The following is a 20737-nucleotide window of genomic DNA, read 5'->3' on the forward strand; positions in this document are numbered from 1 at the left end:
AAAATATTCTATTCTGGAATAGCCAAAACATTATTGAAAAAGAATCAGATAATATGGAGACCCACCTGTCTCAATTTGAAATGTCCCGTGATTGCCATGAGAATAATGCTGGGGACTCTGTGACGATTCTGGGTACTACTGTCTCTTTTGCTATGAAGATCATAAAAACCTCCTAGTCCCTAGACTCCCTTGTGCTTTCTCCCCCATTTTTATTAGATATTTGATTTATTTATATTTCAAATGGTATCCCCTTTCCCCATTACCCCTCTGAAAATCCCCTATCCCATCCTCCATCCCCCTGCTCACCCCCTCCAATTTCCTGACTGCATTACCCTATTCTGGGGAAAAGAGTATTCACAGGAACAATGGCCTCTCCTCTCCTTGATGTCCGAAATGGCCATCCTCTGCTACATATGTAGCTGGAGCCATAGTTCCCTCCATGTGTACTCTTTGGTTGGTAGTTTAGTCCCTTGGAGCTCTGGGTGTATTGGTTGGTACATATTATTGTTCCTCCATTGGGACTGCACACCTCTTCAGCTCCTTGGGTCATTTCTTTAGCTGCTCCATTGGGGATTCTATGCTCAGTCTATTGGTTGGCTGTGAGCCATGGGTATTTTGATCCACCTTCCAATAAGGATCAAAGTATCCATACTTTGGTCTTCCTTCTTCTTGAGCTTCATGTGGTCTGTGAGTTTTATCTTGGGTATTCCAAGCTTTTGGGCTAATATCCACTTGTCAGTGAGTGCATACCATGTGTGTTCTTTTGTGATTGGGTTACCTCACTCAGGATGATATTTTCTAGCTCAATCCATTTCCCTAAGGATTTCATGAATTCTTTATTTTTAATAGCTGAATAGTACTCCACTGTGTAAATGTACCACATTTTCTGTATCCATTCTTCTGTTGAAGGACATCTGGGTTCTTCCCAGCTTCTGGCTATTTTAAATGAGGCTGCTATGAACATGTTTACTTATTACATGTTGGAGCATCTTCTGGGTATATGCAGAGTCGTGATATAGCTGGCTCCTCAGGTAGTGCTATGTCCATCTTTCTGAGGAACTGCAGAACTTTTTTCCAGAGTGGTTTTACCAGCATTGAATCCCACAAGCAATGGAGGAGTGTTCCACTTTCTCCATATCCTCTCCAGCACTTGCTGTCCCCTGAATTTTTTGATCTTAGCCACTCTGGTGTGAGGGGAAATCTCAGGGTTGTTTTGATTTACATTTTCCTGATGATTTAGGATGTTGAACATTTCTTTAGGTTTTTCTAAGCCATCTGGTATTCCTCAGTTGAGAATTCTTTGTTTGGCTCTGTACCCCAATTTTCAATAGGGTTATTTGGTTCTCTGGAGTCTAACTTCTTGAGTTCTTTGTATATATTGGATAATAGCCCTCTATCAGATGTAGGATTGGTAAAGATCTTTTCCTAGTCGTTTGGTTGTCATTGGTCCTATTAACAGTGTCCTTTACCTTACAGAAACTCTGCAATTTTATGAGGTCCCATTTGTCAATTCTTGATCTTAGAGCATATGCTATTGGTATTCTATTCAGGAAAATTTCTCCTGTGCCCATGTGCTCCAGGTTCTTACTTACTTTCTCTTCTATTAGATTTTGGGTATCTGTTTTTATGTGGAGGTCCTTGATCCACTTGGACTTGAGCTTTGTACAGGGATATAAGGATGGATCAATTTGCATCCTTCTACATGTTAATTTCCAGTTGACCCACCACCATTTTGAAAATGCTATCTCTTTTCTGCTGGATGGTTTTAGCTCCTTTGTCAAAGATCAAGTGACCATAGGCGTGAGGGTTCATTTCTGGGTCTTCAATTCTGTTTCCATTGATCTACCTGCCTGTCATTGTACCAATAGAATGCAATTTTTCCTCACTATTGCTCTGTAGTGCAGCTTGAGATCAGGGATGGTGATTCAGCCAGAAGTTCTTTTATTGTTGAGAATAGTTTTCACTATCCTGGGTTTTTTGTTATTCCAGATAAATTTGGAAATTGATGTTTCTAACTCTATGAAAAATTGAGTTGGAATTTTGATGGGGATTGCACTGAATCTGTAGATTGCTTTTGGCAAGATGGCCATTTTTACTATATTAACCCTGCCAATCCATGAGCATGGGAGATCTTTCCATCTTCTGAGATCTTCTTCAATTTCTTTCTTAAGAGACTTGAAGTTCTTATCACACAGATCTTTCATTTGCTTGATTAGAGTCACACCAAGGAATTTTATATTATTCATGACTATTGTTAAGGGTGTCATTTCCATACTTTCTTTCTCAGCCTCTTTATCTTTTGAGTATAGGAAGGCTACTGATTTGTTTGAGTTAATTTTATATCCAGCCACTTTGCTAAAGTTGTTTATCAGCTGTAGCAGTTCTCTGGTGGAATTTTTGGGGTCACTTAAGTATACTTTCATATTATCTGCAAATAGTGATACTGACTTCTTCCTTTCCAATTTGTATCCCTTTGATGTCCTCTTGTTGTCTAATTGCTTTGGCTTGGACTTCAAATACTATATTGAATAGGTAGGGAGAGAGTGAACAGCCTTATCTAGTCCCTGATTTCAGTGGGATTCAAGTTTCTCTCCATTTAGTTTGATGTTGGCTTCTGGTTTGTTATATATTGATTTTACTATGTTTATGACTGGGTCTTGAATTCCTGATCTTTCCAAGACTTTTATTATGAAGAAGTGTTGGATTTTGTCAAATACTTTCTCAGCATCTAATGAAATAATCATGTGGGTTTTTTTTTCTTTGCGTTTGTTTATATAGTGGATTACATTGGTGAATTTCCATATACTGAACCATCCCTGCATCCCTGGGATGAAGCCTACTTGATCATGGTAGATGATTGTTTTGATGTGTTCTTGGATTCAGTTGGCAAGAATTTTATTGAGTATTTTTACATTGATATTCATAAGGGAAATTGGTCTAAAGTTCTTCTTTGTTGGGCCTTTGTGTGGTTTAGGTATCAGAGTAATTGTGGCTTCATAGAATGAATTGGGTAGTGTTCCTTCTGTTTCTATTTTGTGGAATAGTTGGAAGAGTGTTGGTATTAGGTCTTCTTTGAAGGTCCGATAGAAGTGCATTAACTGCATTAAACCCTGGGCTTTTTTTTTTTCTTTTGGTTCGGAGACTATTAATGACTTCTATTTCTTTAGGGGTTATGGGATTGTTTAGATCATTTATCTGATGTTGATTTAACTTTGGTATTTGGTATCTGACTAGGAAATTATCCATTTCATGCAGATTTTCTAGTTTTGTTGAGTATAGGCTTTTGTAGTAGGATCTGATGATTTTTTTGTATTTCCTCAGTATCTGTTGTTATGTCTTCCTTTTCATTTCTGATTTTGCTTATTTGTATACTGTCTCTGTGACCTCTTGTTAGTTTGGCTAAGGGTTTATCTATCTTGTTGGTTTTTTCCCCAAAGAACCAGCTCCTGGTTTGGGTGATTCTTTGTATAGTTCGTTTTTTTTTCTACTTGGTTGATTTTAGCCCTGAGTTTGATTTTTTTCCTGCCATCTACTCCTCTTGAATTTATTTGCTTCTTTTTGTTCTAGAGCCTTCAGCTATGCTGTTAAGCTGTTAGTGTATGCTCTTTCCAGTTTCTTTTTTGGAGGCACGTAGAGCTATGAGTTTTCCTGTTAGCACTGCTTTCATTGTGTCCCATAAGTGGGTATGTTTTGCCTTCATTTTCATTAAATTCTATAAAGTCTTTAATTTCTTTATTTCTTCCTTGACCAAGTTATTTTTGGGCAGTGTGTTGCTCAGTTTCCTTGTGTATGTGGGATTTCTCTTGTTTTGTTGTTATTGAAGATCAGCCTTAGTCCATGGTGATCTGATAGGGGTCATGGAATTATTTCAATAGTCTTATATCTCCTAAGGTCTGTGGTCTGTTTTGTGACCACATATATGGTCCTTTTGGAGAAGGTACTGTGAGGTGCTGAGAAAAAGGCATATTCTTTTGTTTTAGGATAAAATGCTGTAAAGAAAGATATATGTTAAAATCATTTGGTTCATAGCTTGTTAGTTTCACTGTTTCTCTGTTTAGTTTGTGTTTCCCTGATCTGTCCATTGATGAGAGTGGGGTGTTGAAGTCTCCCACTATTATTGTGTGGGGTGCAATGTGTGCTTTGAGCTTTAGGAAAGTTTCTTTTACGAATGAGGGTACCCTTGTATTTGAAGCATATATGTTCAGAATTGAGAGCTCATCTTGGTACATTTCTCCTTTGATGAGTATAAAGTGTCCTTCCTTATCTTTTTTGATTACTTTAGGTTGAAAATGATTTTATTCGATATTAGAATGGCTACACCAGCTTGTTTCTTGGGACTGTTTGATTGGAAAATTGTTTTCCAGCCTTTTATTCTGAGGTAGTGTCTGTCTTTGTGCCAGAGGTGAGTTTCCTGTATGCAGCAAAATGTTAGGTCCTGCTTATGTATCCAGTCTGTTAGTCTATGTCTTTTTATTGAGGAATTGAGTCCATTGATATCAATAGATATTTTTTTTTATTCCACTCCTCAGAGGGGCTCCAGATGAGGAGTTGCGTTGTGAACCTTCTTCCCACCTTAACTTTTCTTTTTTTTTATTCGATATATTTTTATTTACATTTCAAATGATTTCCCCTTTTCTGGTCCCCCACTCCTCGAAAGTCCCATAAGCCCTGTTTCCTCCCCCCGTTCTCCCACCCACCGCTTCCCATTTCCCTGTTCTGGTTTTGCCCTATACTGCTACACTGAGTCTTTCCAGAACAAGGGGCCACTCCTCTGTTCTTCTTGTACCTCATTTGATGTGTGGATTTATGTTTTGGGTAATCCAGTTTTCTAGGTTAATATCCACTTATTAGTGAGTGCATACCATGATTGATCTTTTGAGACTGGGTTACCTCACTTAGTATGATATTCTCCAGATCCATCCATTTGCCTACGAATTTCATGAATTCATTGTTTCTTTTTTTTTTTTTTTGTCTTTTTTTTTATTTGATATAATTTATTTACATTTCAAATGATTTCCCCTTTTCTAGCCCCCCCCCACTCCCCGAAAGTCCCGTAAGCCCCCTTCTCTTCCCCTGTCCTCCCTCCCACCCCTTCCCAGTTCCCCGTTCTGGTTTTGCCAAATACTGTTTCACTGAGTCTTTCCAGAACCAGGGACCACTCCTGCTTTCTTCTTGTATCTCATTTGATGTGTGGATTATGTTTTGGGTATTCCAGTTTTCTAGGTTAATAACCACTTATTAGTGAGTGCATACCATGATTCACCTTTTGAGTCTGGGTTACCTCACTTAGTATGATGTTCTCTAGCTCCATCCATTTGCCTAAGAATTTCATGAATTCATTGTTTCTAATGGCTGAATAGTACTCCATTGTGTAGATATACCACATTTTTTGTATCCACTCTTCTGTTGAGGGATACCTGGGTTCTTTCCAGCATCTGGCAATTATAAATAGGGCTGCTATGAACATAGTAGAGCATGTATCCTTATTACATGGTGGGGAATCCTCTGGGTATATGCCCAGGAGTGGTATAGCAGGATCTTCTGGAAGTGAGGTGCCCAGTTTTCGGAGGAACCGCCAGACTGCTTTCCAGAGTGGTTGTACCAATTTGCAACCCCACCAGCAGTGGAGGAGTGTTCCTCTTTCTCCGCACCCTCTCCAACACCTGCTGTCTCCTGAATTTTTAATCTTAGCCATTCTGACTGGTGTAAGATGAAATCTTAGGGTTGTTTTGATTTGCATTTCCCTAATGACTAATGAAGTGGAGCATTTTTTAAGATGCTTCTCCGCCATCCGAAGTTCTTCAGGTGAGAATTCTTTGTTTAACTCTGTACCCCATTTTTTAATAGGGTTATTTGGTTTTCTGGGGTCTAAGTTCTTGAGTTCTTTGTATATCGATAGATATTAAGGAGAAGTGATTATTGATTCCTGTTATTTTTGTTATTAGAATTGGAGTTATGTCTGGGTGGCTCTCTTCTTTTTGGTTTGTTAAAAGATGATTAATTTCTTTGTTTTTCTAGTATGTAGTTTCCTTCCTTTTGTTGATGTTTTTCATTCATTATCCTTTGAAGGGCTGGATTTTTGGGAAGATATTATGTAATTTTGTTTTTGTCATAGAACACCTTGGTTTCTCTATCTATGGTAATGAGACTTTGGTTGGGTATAGCACTTTGGGTTGGCAATTGCGTTCCCTTAGGGTCTATATGACATCTGCCCAGGATCTTCTGGCTTTCATAGTCTCTGGCGAGAAGTCTGATGTAATTCTTACAGTTCTGCCTTTATATGTTACTTGACCTTTTCCCCTTACTGCTTTTAATATTACTTCTTTGTTTAGTGCATTTGGTGTTTTAATTATTATGTGATGGGAGGAATTTCTGTTCTAGTCAAATCTATTTAGAGTTCTGTAGGCTTCTTGTATATTCATGGGCTTTTCTAACCTCTCTTTAGGTTAGGAAGTTTTCTTCTATAATTTTGTTGAAAACATTTACTGGTCCTTTAAGTTGGAAATATTCACTCTTTTCTATGCCTATAATCCTTAGGTTTGGTCTTCTCCTTTTGTCCTGGATTTCCTGGATGTTTTGGGTTAGGAGCTTTTTGCATTTTGTATTTTCTTTGACTGTTGTGTCAATGTTTTCTATGGTATCTTCTGCATCTGAGATTCTCTTATCTATCTCTTGTATTCTGTTGTTGATGCTTGCATACATGATTCCTGACTTCTTTCCTAGGTTTTCTATGTCCAGAGTTGTTTCCCTTTGTAGTTTCATTATTGCTTCTACCTCCATTTTTAGATTTTGGATCGTTTTGAAATTCCTTTACCTGCTTGGTTGTGCTTTCCTATAATTCTTTAAGGGCTTCTACCTGTTTACCTGTGTTCTCCTATATTTCTTTAAGGGAGTTATTTATGTCATTCTTGAAGCCCTCTATCAGCATCATGAGCTGTGATTTTAAATCCAAAAATTGCTTTTCTGGTGTGTTGGGGTATCCAGGACTTGCTATTGTGGGAGAATTGGGTTTGGATGGTACCATGTTGCCTTGATTTTTGTTGGTTACATTCCTACGTTTGCCTTTTACCATCTGGTTATCTTTGGTGTTAGTTAGTCCTACTGTTTCTGGATACCTCTTGATCCTCCTGTGGGCCTCCCATCCAGGGACTCAAATCAGTCCCTGCTGACCAGTTCTCCCCTGGCAGGATCAGTGCACACATTACTGTCGCAGATTACTGTCGCACTGCCCAACTCCTGGGTGTAGGTGGGGCCTGGACTGACACTGTCCCAGCTGCTCTGCCACTCTTTTGTTCCCTTTGGTCCTGGTTGTACCCACCTGCTCAGTCGCTGGAGAGAATATTGCTCCCTTGTGCTTTTGTTCTATGACGGGATGAGAACTTTATATCATTTTATTTGGGAAATGTCACCTAAATCTCTATTAAACCTCATTCTTTGCCTGAGGCAACATCTAGATGTATAATATAAACCATTGTTCATATGATCAGTGAGTGAAGTTTTTGACATATATTTTAACTGCTGTTCAAATTAGAGATTATAAAGTAGAGCACAGACAAGGATTACCTACAGAATTAACTATAATTGCATAGAAGTTATCTTGTAGATTATGGTAGACTTCAATAGCTCTTCAAAAGAAAGTGTATGTCTTCATCTTCCTGTTGGTCTCTGTGTGATATTTCATGTCAAAAGGACTTTGCTGATATAAAGTTGTTGATTGATTTGTGACTGTACCTTGAAATTGGAGTTTTGACCTGAACTATCCATGTATGTTTAATATAGTCATGAAGTTTTGATAAGAATAACATCTCTTCATTGTTATGAAGAGACGTCATGTCCAAGGCAAATCTTTAAACAGACAACATTTAATTGGGCCTGGTGTACAGTTTCAGAGGTTCAGTCAATTATCATCATGGCAGACATGGTTCTGGAGAACGAGATGAGAGTTCTATGTCTTGATCCAATAGCAGGCAGAAGGAGCCTGTCACTTCCACACTGGGTGGAACTTGAACATAGGACCTCAAAGCCTAAGCCCAGAATGACACACTTCTTTCAACAAGGACACAAATATTCCAACAAGGCCAAACCTCCTAATAATGTCACTTTCTTTGGGCTAAGCATATTTAAACCACAGGGGCAAATGGTCAGTTATGACATGAAGAAAATGATGTGACAGCTGAAATGAGAGGGAGGGGAAGGAGGGGGGGAAGGGGAAAGGAGAGGGAGGGGAAGAGAGAAGGGGAGGGGGAGTTTAGGTTACTGTTTTAATAGGGGGAGAATGAGCCAAGGAATTGAGGCAATCCATAGAAGCTGGAAACACTTTCTTCCCTAGGGCTTACAGAAGATAGCAGCATCAAAGCACTGATTTTAGTATTCTGTTTTCTAGAGCTGCAATATGATAAACTGGTGATGTTTTAAGATTCTAAAATTGTGATAATTTTTAACTGCCACAGGAAACTCTTGCAGCATTTTAAAATCCTGTAAAAGATAAACTCTGATTCTAGCTAGGGAAGATTCTAGCAACTTTTTTTGTCTCTTTTGTAGTCTTTCTGAGCCAGTGTTGCAGATGTTCTTGTAGTGCTGATGTAGAACAATAGTAAGTGCCTTGTAGATAATCCTATTAACAAGGTCTTTTCCTTTTGTGTGTTGCTTCTCCATCACACTCAAACTGGCTCACCACATGATCCAAAGCATTGTTTATTCTCTGCCTGTGCCCAAGCTGGAGACTGACAAGGGAAAGGGGCCAGATTCACAATTTAATGTGAATTTATGTCCAATGGTGTTTGTTACTTCGGAGGGATATTTGGTGGTTTCCTTGATATTTTTATCTGTTTAGACAATTGTTCTACATCATTTAATCAATGAGGCTGTTTATAGAAACTCATTGAATGCTAGTATTCTAGAATAAGAAATCCTGAGTTAGAATCTTCCCATACTATTTATTAGGTGTGTCAATGGCTTAATTTTATTATTTTATCTGCTTCCTTGAGACTTGGGAAGAGCAAAGGAAATAATCTATGTACAATGTCTTAGCTTCTTTTTAGTCATATATATCATCCACTTGTGGTGGCACCCATCCCACTAACAACTATGTGTTTTCACTTTTTATAAATGCAGACATGGCTACTCCTTCAGACATGACACCGACCCCAGGTTTGGAATGTGAGGTATGGCTGTGTGTCTTTTAGCTGTTCATTGTTTCTTATAGCATTTACAGAAGTCCAAGTATCACCACTATATAAAGCAAAACTTCCTGTGGTACAGCACTGAGGTATTTTCTAAAAATGATGTAGAATATACATTATAGTTTTGTAACTGTGATTTCAGTGTGTGTGTGTGTGTGTGTGTGTGTGTGTGTTTAGTTGTGCATACATGTATGCGTATGTCATGATCCAGCTACAGGATTACAAGTGACTTCCTCTTTGCTGAGCTATTTAGCATAAATTCTAGGGCCTGAGCTCAGGTTTTATGCTTGAAAAGCAAAAACTTTCCTGATTGATACATCTCTATTGTCCACAACTGTATCCTTTTATCTCAGCTGATTCTTAATAATTAATTTCTGGCTGCAATAAGAAAAACAAAGGAACAGGTAAGTAAAAAATAGAATGATTTCTTGAGAAGGAATTGTCCTATTCCAGTTTGTTTGCTTATTATTATTATTATTATTATTATTAATTTTAGATGCCTATTTATTTTCTAAAGAGAAAAAGAAAGGATATGGATTTGGGTTGGAAGGAAAGTGGGAATGATCTCAGAGGGGTTGTGGGAGAGGAAACCATAAAGTAGAATACATTGCATGAAAATATATTTTGAATAAAAATAAAAAATAGACCCCTTCCCACTTCCTTGTCCTGGTAATGCCCTACATTGCTGCACTGAGCCTTTCCAGGGCCAGGGGCCTCTCTTTCCTTCTTCTTGGGCATCATTTGATATGTGAATTGTGTCTTGGTTATTCTGAGCTTCTGGGCTAATATCTCCTTACCAGTGAGTGAATACCATGTGTGTTCTTTTGTGATTGGGTTACCTCACTTAGGATGATATTCTCCAGTTCCACCCACTTGCCTAAGAATTTCATGAGTTCATTGTTTTTAATAGTAATCCATACTGTAAATATACCACATTTTTTTGTCTCCAATCCCCTGTTGAGGGACATCTGACATTGGCAGCTTCTAGCTATTATAAATAGGGTTGCTATAAACATAGTGGAGCATATGTCCTTATTACATGCTGGGGAATCCTCTGGGTATATGCCCAGGAGTGGTATAGCAGGGTTCTCTGGTAGTATCATGCCCAGTTTTCTGAGGAACCACCAGAGTGATTTCCAGAGTGGTTGTACCAGCTTGCACCCCCCACCAGCAGTGGAGGAGTGTTCCTCTTTCTCCACATCCTTGCCAGCACCTGTTTTCTCCTTAGTTTTTGATCTTAGCTATTGTGACTGGTGTGAGGTGAAATCTCAGAGTTGTTTTGATTTGCATTTCCCTGATGACTAAGGATGCTAAACATTTCTTTAGGTGCTTCTCAGCCACTCGATATTCCTCAGGTGAAAATTCTTTTTTTTTAGCTCTGTACCCCATTTTTAATAGGGTTATTTTGCTCTCTGGCATCTACCTTCTTCAGTTTTTTGTATATCTTGGATATTAACCCTCTGTTGGATGTAGGGTTGGTAAAGATCTTTTTCCAATATGTTGGTTGCTGTTTGTCCTTTTGATGGGAGGGAAGATGGTTTCTGGGACTTTTGGGGAGGGGGGGATCCAGGAAGGGGAAATCATTTCAAATGTAAATAAAGAATATATCGAATAAAAAAGAAAAAAATTAATGTCTCAACACTTAGTGAGATAGATAATCAATATAAGCAATTAACTTCAATGCCTGCTAAGACAGTTAGTTGAAAAGCTGAGAGAGAACTTCATAATGGGTGCTCAGAAAGGCAACACGTGAACTCTCTGATCAATATTAACACAGGTAGTCTGTACCTCCAGATACACTATAATAGAAAGGAGATAATGCCATTTTATGATGTCTTCTAGTTACAAAACTTAAATATAATCTACTTTTGTAGTGCACAGGAATTATGATTTATATAAACAAAGGATATTTGGAGTGTGTTCTAGTTATTCTTGAAAAATATGTGAAATAATAGAAGAAATTTTACCAATAAAATGTGATAATCTTGAGAAAAAAAAAAGATAAAGTGTGAAGTTTGGAGAACACTTGTAACCACAGGTAGAAAGAATCAGTTCTGGTAGACATAAAAAAAAAATGGCACTTCTGATTAGAACAGTGAGTTGCAAAAAATGTTTACCAAGTAGAAAGCTACTGGCACCCAAATGTGGGGCATAGGAGTGCAGCCTCCTGCTCTTGTTTTGTTTTGTTCTGGGACTTTCTCTGGGCTTTGCAAAATAAACTCTCAGGTGTTTAAACATTGTTGCAGAAATATATTCCATGCCCAGAGCCTGTGTTTTCTACATTTTCACTCAATAAAATATACTGAAGTGAACAAAAAATTTCTTTAAGTGCGTCCATTTACCACAATTTGAGAATTTGTTTTAATCTTCTGATGTGTCTATGTTATATTCCCACTAATAGAAATTGAACCATTAATCAGGCTTTATTCCATTAAAAAAACAAAAAATAGAATTATCTGCTGGGGCTTCTCCATAAATCAATGATTCTTAAAAATATATATTGTGTAGATACTGAATGTGAGACTCTATGCAAAGCATTGATATACCATAACCAAAAAAGGTGACACCAGTTGACCTGTAGAACCACTATTTTTCAGGTGAGTTGAGAAGACCGTGCCTCACTTCTCAGGTGTTCCAAATTTTCCTTAGTTACTTATTCTGCTAGTGCTTGTCAAGCACCCCCATCAGGCCAAGTGTTCATTGTGTTCAGGTGGCATCCACAGAAACACAAAGACCCTGAGGTTAAACTGTGTCTAGCATAAATGATAGAGCTAAGGCATGACTAGGAGAGCAGGGAGCAAGGGAAGAACAAAGCAGGAAGTAAAGCACCATTGAGTAAGAAGATTCTTATAAAGTCTGTGGTTTTCTTCTAAGTGACTTAGGAAGTCAGTGTAGGTTTGTAAGCATAAAAAAAATCATATCTCCCAAATTGTTTCAGAATCCGTTTGGTGACATCTTATCTGTGGGTTATAAAGGACTGTAAAGGGCAACAGAGCCGGCTAGCATCTCAGGCACTGCAGATAGTAGCCTCAATGGGGTGGTGGTGGAAATGCTGACAAATGACTAAACACTGGATCTTATTGAAAGGCAGAGGTTTCACACGTTGGGCGGAATTAGACATGAGACGTGAATAACAGAATTATCAAGAGTTTTAAGACTTTTGTGTTGAATAGCTGAAAGGGTGGAGTTAATGGAGTGGGATCAAAGGGAAGATCTGAAGGCATTGCAAGTATAAATTCAGCAAATTCAGAAGTTCCCAAAGTCAGCTTGGTGACATATGTCTGCAATTATAGCATGTGGGATACGGAGGCAAGAGGATCAAGTGTTAAAGGTCAACTTCACCTGTCTATTTACTGAGTTCAAAGGAAGCCTGGGTTACCTTCAAGCCTTCATTAAAAAAGAAAGGAAGGAAGGAAGGAAGAAAAAAGAAAGAAAGAAATTATAATCCTTCATAGATATCAAACAACTGTGGATATATATATATATATATATATATATATATATATATATATATATATATATACTTAACTTATTTGGTTCTTTTATTGACAGCCTCAACAATTTGATCCTGTTTATAACTGTAGCCAATATATCTGCCTTAACATGGAGTGGACCTTTTACAACTGGTCTCTGAATTGCCCAAAGGACCTGGAAATGCCAGACTGTGGGTTCCGAGGATGGCCTGTTCAAGTGAACACTGACATATGCTGTCCTGAGTGGGAATGTCCTTGTAGGTTTGCATTTCTTATATGGTGAATCAGAGAACAATCTTGAGATTTTTTGTTTTGTTTTGTTTGAGCTTATGTTACCAGACCAAGCAATTGCTTTTCACATTTCTTTATTTGATGTGTGATTCAGTTCTTCCTATATGACTTTTTGGGTTGCTTTTGTCAAACACAAACCCAAGATGTGTGTATATGTGCCTTAAAAAAATTAAAAAAAAAACTTGAAGTAACATTGGCAGGCCTTGTACGACTAGAATAATAGATCTTGTAGTTGGCTGTGATCATGCTCTACCTATTGCAGGTCTCAGCATCTCATGGAGGACTTGCTACAGCAGAGTGCTAGATACCATCACTAGATTTTCTGGTCTGGTCCCCAGAGTAGGTCTGAATAACTCATGTTTTAAAAAATGTATTTTAAAATAACTTTATACCTTTTATAAATTTATAATATATAAAATTACAATTATATATTATATAATATATCTTATAATGTTCCTTAGTTAAAAGTCCCTCTCTCCATCCTTTCTTATCTTCTCCACAGAGAGCTGTAAGTTACAGGCAAGAGGAAGTCATATTTCTCAGTAATGTGGTCACTTATACATTATCCACACCCAAGGAAATAATTCCCTATCCATGCTTACATAGCAAATCCCAATTAAGAGAAACGGGACATACATGCACTTGTGCACGGATGCATGCACATAAACATACACATGAAAACAATGCAATGAACCATCACAGAGCAGGAGAGTAAGAGAGGAGTTGGGAGGAAGGTATATTTTGACAAGAAAAAATTAGTTTAAAGACTCGGATAGTACTTTAACAGCCTCTGCTGTGCACTGTTGTGCCTTAGGTCGGTGCTCCATGTTGTCAGAGCTGAGCATCATTACATTTGATGGGAACAGTGCGGCACTGTCCAGCATGGCTTCTTATATCTTAGTAAGAATCCCTGGGGAAGTCGTAGTTGTTCACATCGACAAATGCTCCATGAATCAGGTAGGTTGCAATTCATCTAGTTGTTACTTCTTCCTAAATCTGGAGCTCCTGTACATTGTGATATCCAGGATTCCTAATATTGCTCCTAGTATTGAAACCAAGTATCCTAATATTGAAGCCTAGTATCCTAGTATTGAAACCAATGACTTTTCATGTAAAAGTATTATAATAGATTTATAATATAACTCTTACAGTTTGGAAGGACAATTAATGTATTTAATTTAAATTTGTTTTTTTCTTTATACTTTATTCCCCCAGAATGGACATGCCTTTAAAAAGCCAGTGAGTATTTGCAAGTAATTTAGTAAGTTCATTTTGCTTATCACTGAAACTCTTTAGCATCATAAAGTTCTTATTTGTTTCTAAATGAAGGCTTCTTTTGGAAGAATCTCAGGACTTTGTTTTAAGAAGCTAAATGTGACAACATCTATACATAAAATACTTATCAACAGAATGGCAAGAAAGGTAAGAAAATACAACAAAATGTCCTCACATAGGATTAGAATAGGAAACCATACAAAGCATTCATTTCCATGGAGTAAGGGATTAAATGTATCAATGTATATTTATTATTCACATGGATAAATATTCTTTTTATGGAAAGTTAAAAGATGTATTTAATAGTTTGATATTTTCCCTCCACTTATATGAAGTAATTTCTAATACTTATCCTCCATGAGAATAAAGAAGGGCCAAGTTAAACCTGCCAACACTCTCAGATGGTGTATGAGTCACCAAGTCCCTTCTTCCAGAGTTCATGCTTCAAGTCAAATTGTAAAAAATGGATGTAAAGGGACAAACACAATACAGGAAACAGTAGTAGGAAAGAGCCTGCCATGAAAGAACACATGAGAAGGGCAGGTTGACTAGCTTCTTTGGAAGTATTGACACCACTACTAAAACAGAAAAATACCATATTTACATTTATTGCAATAACCTAAGTGTATGCAACAAAATTATAAAATGCTCAAAAGGAATTGAGTGATTTTATAGGAAGATTTCTAATCCAAAGGAATCTGTTTAACAAGTGAAGCTGAGCTGTTGGTTGGATATATCATTCAGGTCTGAATGAGTCATTCAAAAGAATAAGAGAAAATGTACGACATTTTTGTTTCACAAGAATGGCTTATAAACTTGCTTTCTAGGCACAATTACTCAGTTACCACAGTCTGATAGGTTCTTGGATGTAGTAATATTAAAATTAATGTAAATATGATAGGGTTTAACTAAGTAAAACCTAAAATATGCAGAGATGCTAACTTTTAGATGATGGAATTTGCATAATTTTATTTTAAGTTGATATATTATATAATAAATAACCTCAAATATAGTCAGTGCTACTATTTTGAGCATTTAAATGTAGGGGATTACTTTTTCCCCCATTTGAGCTTATTCCTGGCCAATTGCTGGTCATTTGTTCAGTAATAAAAAATATTCTTATAGGTAATAAAGGTGATATCATTACACTGATTTTGATCTCAATTAGCATGCAGTTGTGTGGGTTTTATATGCATGCCTAGTGGTTGGAAAGTAGGAGGTTCAGGATACAATTATGAGTAAAATATCAGAGAAAGTCAGAAGGGAAATGACACAGAGAAGGCCAAATAGGCTAGTGTGGACGAGGTGACTCTCAAAGTCTTAAAGAGTCAGAGGAAAGCAGGGAGTAGAAGAGGCCACAGGAGTAGGATACAAAGATGAGGAACCAGAAGATTGGTGAGATGTAACTTTACCAAAATTGTTGTTACTTACAGCTCATATCACTACAATGATATCATACCACTGTTTTTCAAAGTATCATCTCCTTGGCCTTCCTACCTTAATGTTATAAATGAATATGCTGAAGATTAAGTTCATACTCAATACAAAACCAATAAAGTAGAATCACTGATACTCTTAAACTTTGTTTGATAGATGATTCTTTGAACATTATTCCTCTTCAATTGTGATTTTGAAGAAAAAGAATCTCTAGCTTAAATTAATATTAATAAATCATGGTCTGATCACTATATATTGATGGGATCTGATGAAAGCATATAAGACAAAACATATAAGACAAAATTACTTTTCATGAAAAATAAAATATAAAGAGATAATACTGCATAAATTAAGGCATAGTAAAGCATCAACAAGAGAGACTGGAAGATATCAGAAGGTGTGGGATGACATATAAGTAAAATTTTACATACTAAAACACATAGTATTATATAAAATCCTGATTTTAATTTCTATATTTTAAGAAATATTCTCCTAAGGGCTATACATATGTTATTCTAGGTAGATGTGGATTCTATTGTTGTGCCTTTGCCCTTTTCAAGTCATGAATTGTTCATAGAAGATTCTGGAACAATGTATGTGATTACTACTCCTGCTGGCTTAATCATAAAGTGGGCTCACCTTACAGGAATCATAGACATTCACTTTGGACCCCAGTTTAACTTGTCATCTTATACAGAAGGGCTATGTGGTAAGCACTGATTTTGAAATCTCTCATTTTTAAAAAATATATTTTCCTTCTTAAACTACATTGTTTTTGACCAAAATAGACTACTTATCATTTCATTTTTATTTTTAATTCTACATGTAAATACTTTAGAAAGCAAGGACTTTCAACAAAGGTATTTCAAGTTAGATATTCTATTTAAATGCACAGTGGTTGTGGATCTTATTGTACTATGTACTTGTAGTAACACATGTTTAGGTAACATTCATAAATTGTTAGTTATATTTTAATTTACTTAATTATAGCCTACATTAAGAAAATAGTCCCTGGATTATCTTAATTTATGTGATAAAAATAAGATACACAAAAGTTAGAGGCTTTTTATATATTTGCTTCTTTCTTGTATTTCTATGTCTAAAATCTGGATATTTGGAAGAGTTCACTGTTTTAAATATACATATCGGTTTTATTATGAAGTATACAGTTTGTGATTGCCATTATTCAGAGACTTACTATTATAATATTTAACACACACATAAGGAATTATAAGTCAATCTAGACATATAACAAAAATTTGAAAATAGATCTGGTGTCTCTTTGAAAGTTCAACGTAACGACCCTTCACAGTGATGTGATACAAATACATGACATTTTTGAACTGTATCTACATTATTATTTTGCTAAGTATAACTACTGATAATATTTTTAAAGTCACACAAACATCTATGATGACATAATGTTATTCTAGAAACAGTTATTATTGTGTATAAAAATAATAGTTATTGAGTAAAGTTAACTTTGGGAACTTACATTTATTTGTACAATTCACCTCTTGTATGTGGATTGGTTTCTATTTGATTTTCATGATATTTTGTTCTTATGAAGCTAGTCATTTGGCTAGCTAGATTTTAAGTAAGCAGTATATTGAAGAGACTAGGGTTACCTTTGTGCCAGTCATGTGACACTATTGTTGGCATCAACTTCTCCATAGTAGTCTTGCATGGTAGATAAAGTAAAAATATTTTTGAAATATATTTGAAACTAAAGCATATTTTAGCACTATCTCTGAATATAAAAGTTTTGATATAAAAAAGACAGAGGAGGGATTGGGGTATAAAGTAAATTAATTAATTAATTAATTAGTGAAAAAAGAAAGAACTGAGACTTTTTCGATGTATGACATAATCTACAGAAGCCAGCAACATTTATTCATGTTGATAGTCCCGATTTGGAATTATAATTCAATATTTAAAGAAAATGTTTAATTCACATATTTTGTGGCATAAAGTCCTGAGAATTAAGAAAAATGACAGGCTAATGTGGGGTGGATTTGGGTGAAGTTTATTCAGAGCCCTGGGGGGCATTTCTCTATACTTTGCTTGGGTTTACACTCCACTGATGAAGAGTAAACTAATGTGTCAGTATTCTAATAAGTCAGAATACTTGGAAGAAAGATTAGCTCTAATCACCAATCCTAGTTCAAACACTGATAGTGATGTCCTTAATATTGAATATATCTTTGCTCCTCAAGTGACTGCCATCAGCTCTTACTGTTTATATCCGTATTATCAATTAGGATTATACCAACCAAAATTCTCTCAATTTCTTCATCTATTGCTGCTTTAAAATATCTCAACAAAAGCAAATTAAAGGAAAATATTTATTCTGATTCATAGTTGAATATTGTAGCACACCATGGCAGGGACTTAAAATGCCAGAAGCTTGAAGCATCTGGCTACACTATAGTCACAGTCAGGAAGCAGAGAGTGATGAATGGTCATGCTCACTTTCCTTTGTTCTTTCTAGTTAGTCTAGGACCCAAGAACAGGGAACAGTGCCTTTAACTTTATTGTGGATCTTCCCACGTCAATAAACTCAGGCCATGTATTTTCTCACAGATATGCACAAAGGCTAGACCATTTCTGGAAGGTGTGTTTATAAGTTATTTCTTAGATAATGCAACATTCTGTTAAGTCAACACTTAGTACTAACCACCATAATGATCTATTCCTGGAGTTATGTCATGACATAGGTAACAGAACAATATGTTTATATGATGTTTTCCTTGGAGTATGGAAGACTGTAATTCATTCATAAAATATTTGCTGTTCTATGAAATATATAATTTATTTTAACATAAAGACTGTAGGGACAGAATCTTCATATACAAGATTTTCTTCATATTTATTTAACATATAATTTATTAAAACAGTCATAAATTAAAGGTTATATCAACGCTAAAGTCAAAGGATACCCAAATTCAGCTGTTTATAATCTCATTCAAATCAATTATTCATCTCTTTAAAAGAAAATATTAAGCCTATTTAGCTGCATCACCTGTGTTTGGTGATAGTGAAATTCTTTGCCATCTAAAAGCCGCATGTCCTTTCAAGGAATTTGCAATGACAATCCAGATGATGACCTCCGGATGCAGAATGGCACCATCATTACCAACATGGAAGACATAGAGTTATTTATCGGGAGCTGGGAAATTGAGAAATCACTTGAAGTGACAATGAGAAGGCCTGTGAGGAATTGTACTGAGTATGACTGCAGCCATTGCATCGAGTTATTGAACAGAGAAGGATTCATTCCATGCCATGACAAAGTAAGTTAAAGGCCGCCAGAAACAAGAGCATTTGAACTAGAGTTTATGAGGTAAAAATGGTATCAGTAGGCTCAATTCATGCCATGCTGTTCTACTCAGAGTAAGTTCTCTCCCATTCTTTTGTCAGTATATTAGAAGCTCAGTGACTCTTATTCTTTATGAACTTAAAGGGACAGGAAAGATAATTACTACCTTTTCTTTTATGTTTTGTTAGAATTGTATAAATTTTAGGGAAATATAATTATTCCAAAATAAATTCCTCTAGCAGAATGAGATCAATGGTACTTGATAATCATGTGTAGAATTTCAGACACTGAAGTTTTAGTCCATTCCTATAATGCTACATTCTAGGGTGTATATTGCTGTAACATGGTAATCACTTAGTGAATTTAATTGATATTTGTGTTCCTTTGTTTCCTCAGTTTAATTGACTTTTTTCTTCTCTTTCAATTTCTCAGTTCAACTAATTAGTAAAAATTTTAAGAGTTCTGTGTCAATCAAAATATTTCTTTTTAAAGAAAAAGGACAAAGTAGAACAGAATTTTGTAAGCCATTTAATGGAGTTAGTGACTCTAGCATATAATAGGCACTGTACTAGAATCCTGAGATGCACCAATCCCTAGGCTTTCAAGAAATGTAAAAGGAGAGGAATTTGTTAACACACATTTATAATACAAGGTAGGGAGATACACATGAACCCAGCCTTGGAAAGGCCTTCAGGGGAGTGCACATATATGAGCTGTGTAGACGCACAAGAAGCCAGAGGAGACAAAGATTTAGACACAGAAAATGATGTATATAAGAGGATATTTGGTATAAAAATCTATGCAAAGAGAATACCAAGGCAATTTGAAGCCTTAGATGCAGGTGAAGGGGAGTCTAGGAAGAAGAGGAGGAAGTTGTAGTTGGGAAGGAAATCAAGGAGCATGACTGTGCTAGACAGAAAAGAGCAGATTCTGTAGCCAGCCTGGACTGTGAGTTCCCTGGGGGATGCACAAAGGACTCCAAGTGCACAAAAGTAGTCTTTCTGGAGGTTAGTTTACTTCAAAATTTAAATGAATTGTAAACATGAAATGTTTAAATATTTTAAATGCATGCACAAATGCACTTTTTATTATTCAAATCTATTTAAAGCTATTATCAGTTCATTTTCTTCTTCAAAGTTTATTTTGTCATGGCAAAAATATTTATTTTGAAAAACTGAGATTTAGGAGGAACTTCAATGAAATTAATTTACTACTTTGATTATTTTGGCTTTATGGAAGCAGAGTATCACTGTATAGGCCTGGCTAACTTGACTTGTCATGTAGACCAGGCTGGCCCCAAACGTGCATCAATCTTCCTGCCTCTGTATCCCATGTACTGGCACCAAGGGCATGCTCTTCCTGGTTTGTCAAACGGTTTTGGATTAGCTCATGGACTTTAAGAAAGACAAAAATGACATAATTCGTTATATGGTAAAATGCATCTTTAGGTCTCGCCAAGGGACTTCTGTGAAAAAATGTGGATCAATTACACCTACTTCTGGAGCTATGAATGCGATGCAATCTCTGCCTATGTAGCTCTGTGCAACAAGTTTGATATCTGCATTCAGTGGCGCACGCCTGACTATTGCCGTAAGTTAACAGTGAAGGATTCTAAGCATTATAGAATGTTCTTCTCTTTGCAATCCTTTCTTCCTTTCATCTCTTGTCATAAAATAACTCAGTAAATCTAAAGTGAATGGAAGAAGGGGAAACAACACAGAGCACATGGTATCACTAAACCTTAGACATAAAAAGCAATC

The 20737-nt window shown here is 36.3% G+C and overlaps 1 protein-coding gene across 4 annotated transcripts in view; it reads left to right on the forward strand.

The window, feature by feature from the left end:
- Positions 1–20737, forward strand: part of Otogl (otogelin like) — a 165566-nt gene that overhangs the window by 124339 nt on the left and 20490 nt on the right. For 2 of the 4 annotated variants that reach the window (XM_052165466.1, XM_052165469.1), the window contains 9 exons: positions 4092–4095; positions 9115–9164; positions 12735–12912; positions 13761–13903; positions 14162–14185; positions 14276–14368; positions 16178–16367; positions 18737–18951; positions 20426–20567. In XM_052165466.1, coding sequence (XP_052021426.1) covers positions 4092–4095; positions 9115–9164; positions 12735–12912; positions 13761–13903; positions 14162–14185; positions 14276–14368; positions 16178–16367; positions 18737–18951; positions 20426–20567 — 1039 coding nt within the window. The remainder of the gene's footprint in view (positions 1–4091; positions 4096–9114; positions 9165–12734; positions 12913–13760; positions 13904–14161; positions 14186–14275; positions 14369–16177; positions 16368–18736; positions 18952–20425; positions 20568–20737) is intronic. The other 2 variants (XM_052165467.1, XM_052165468.1) reach the window with 1 other exon arrangement.

Source organism: Apodemus sylvaticus, chromosome 20, assembly GCF_947179515.1.
Source record: "Apodemus sylvaticus chromosome 20, mApoSyl1.1, whole genome shotgun sequence".
Classification (NCBI taxonomy): Eukaryota; Metazoa; Chordata; class Mammalia; order Rodentia; family Muridae; genus Apodemus; species Apodemus sylvaticus.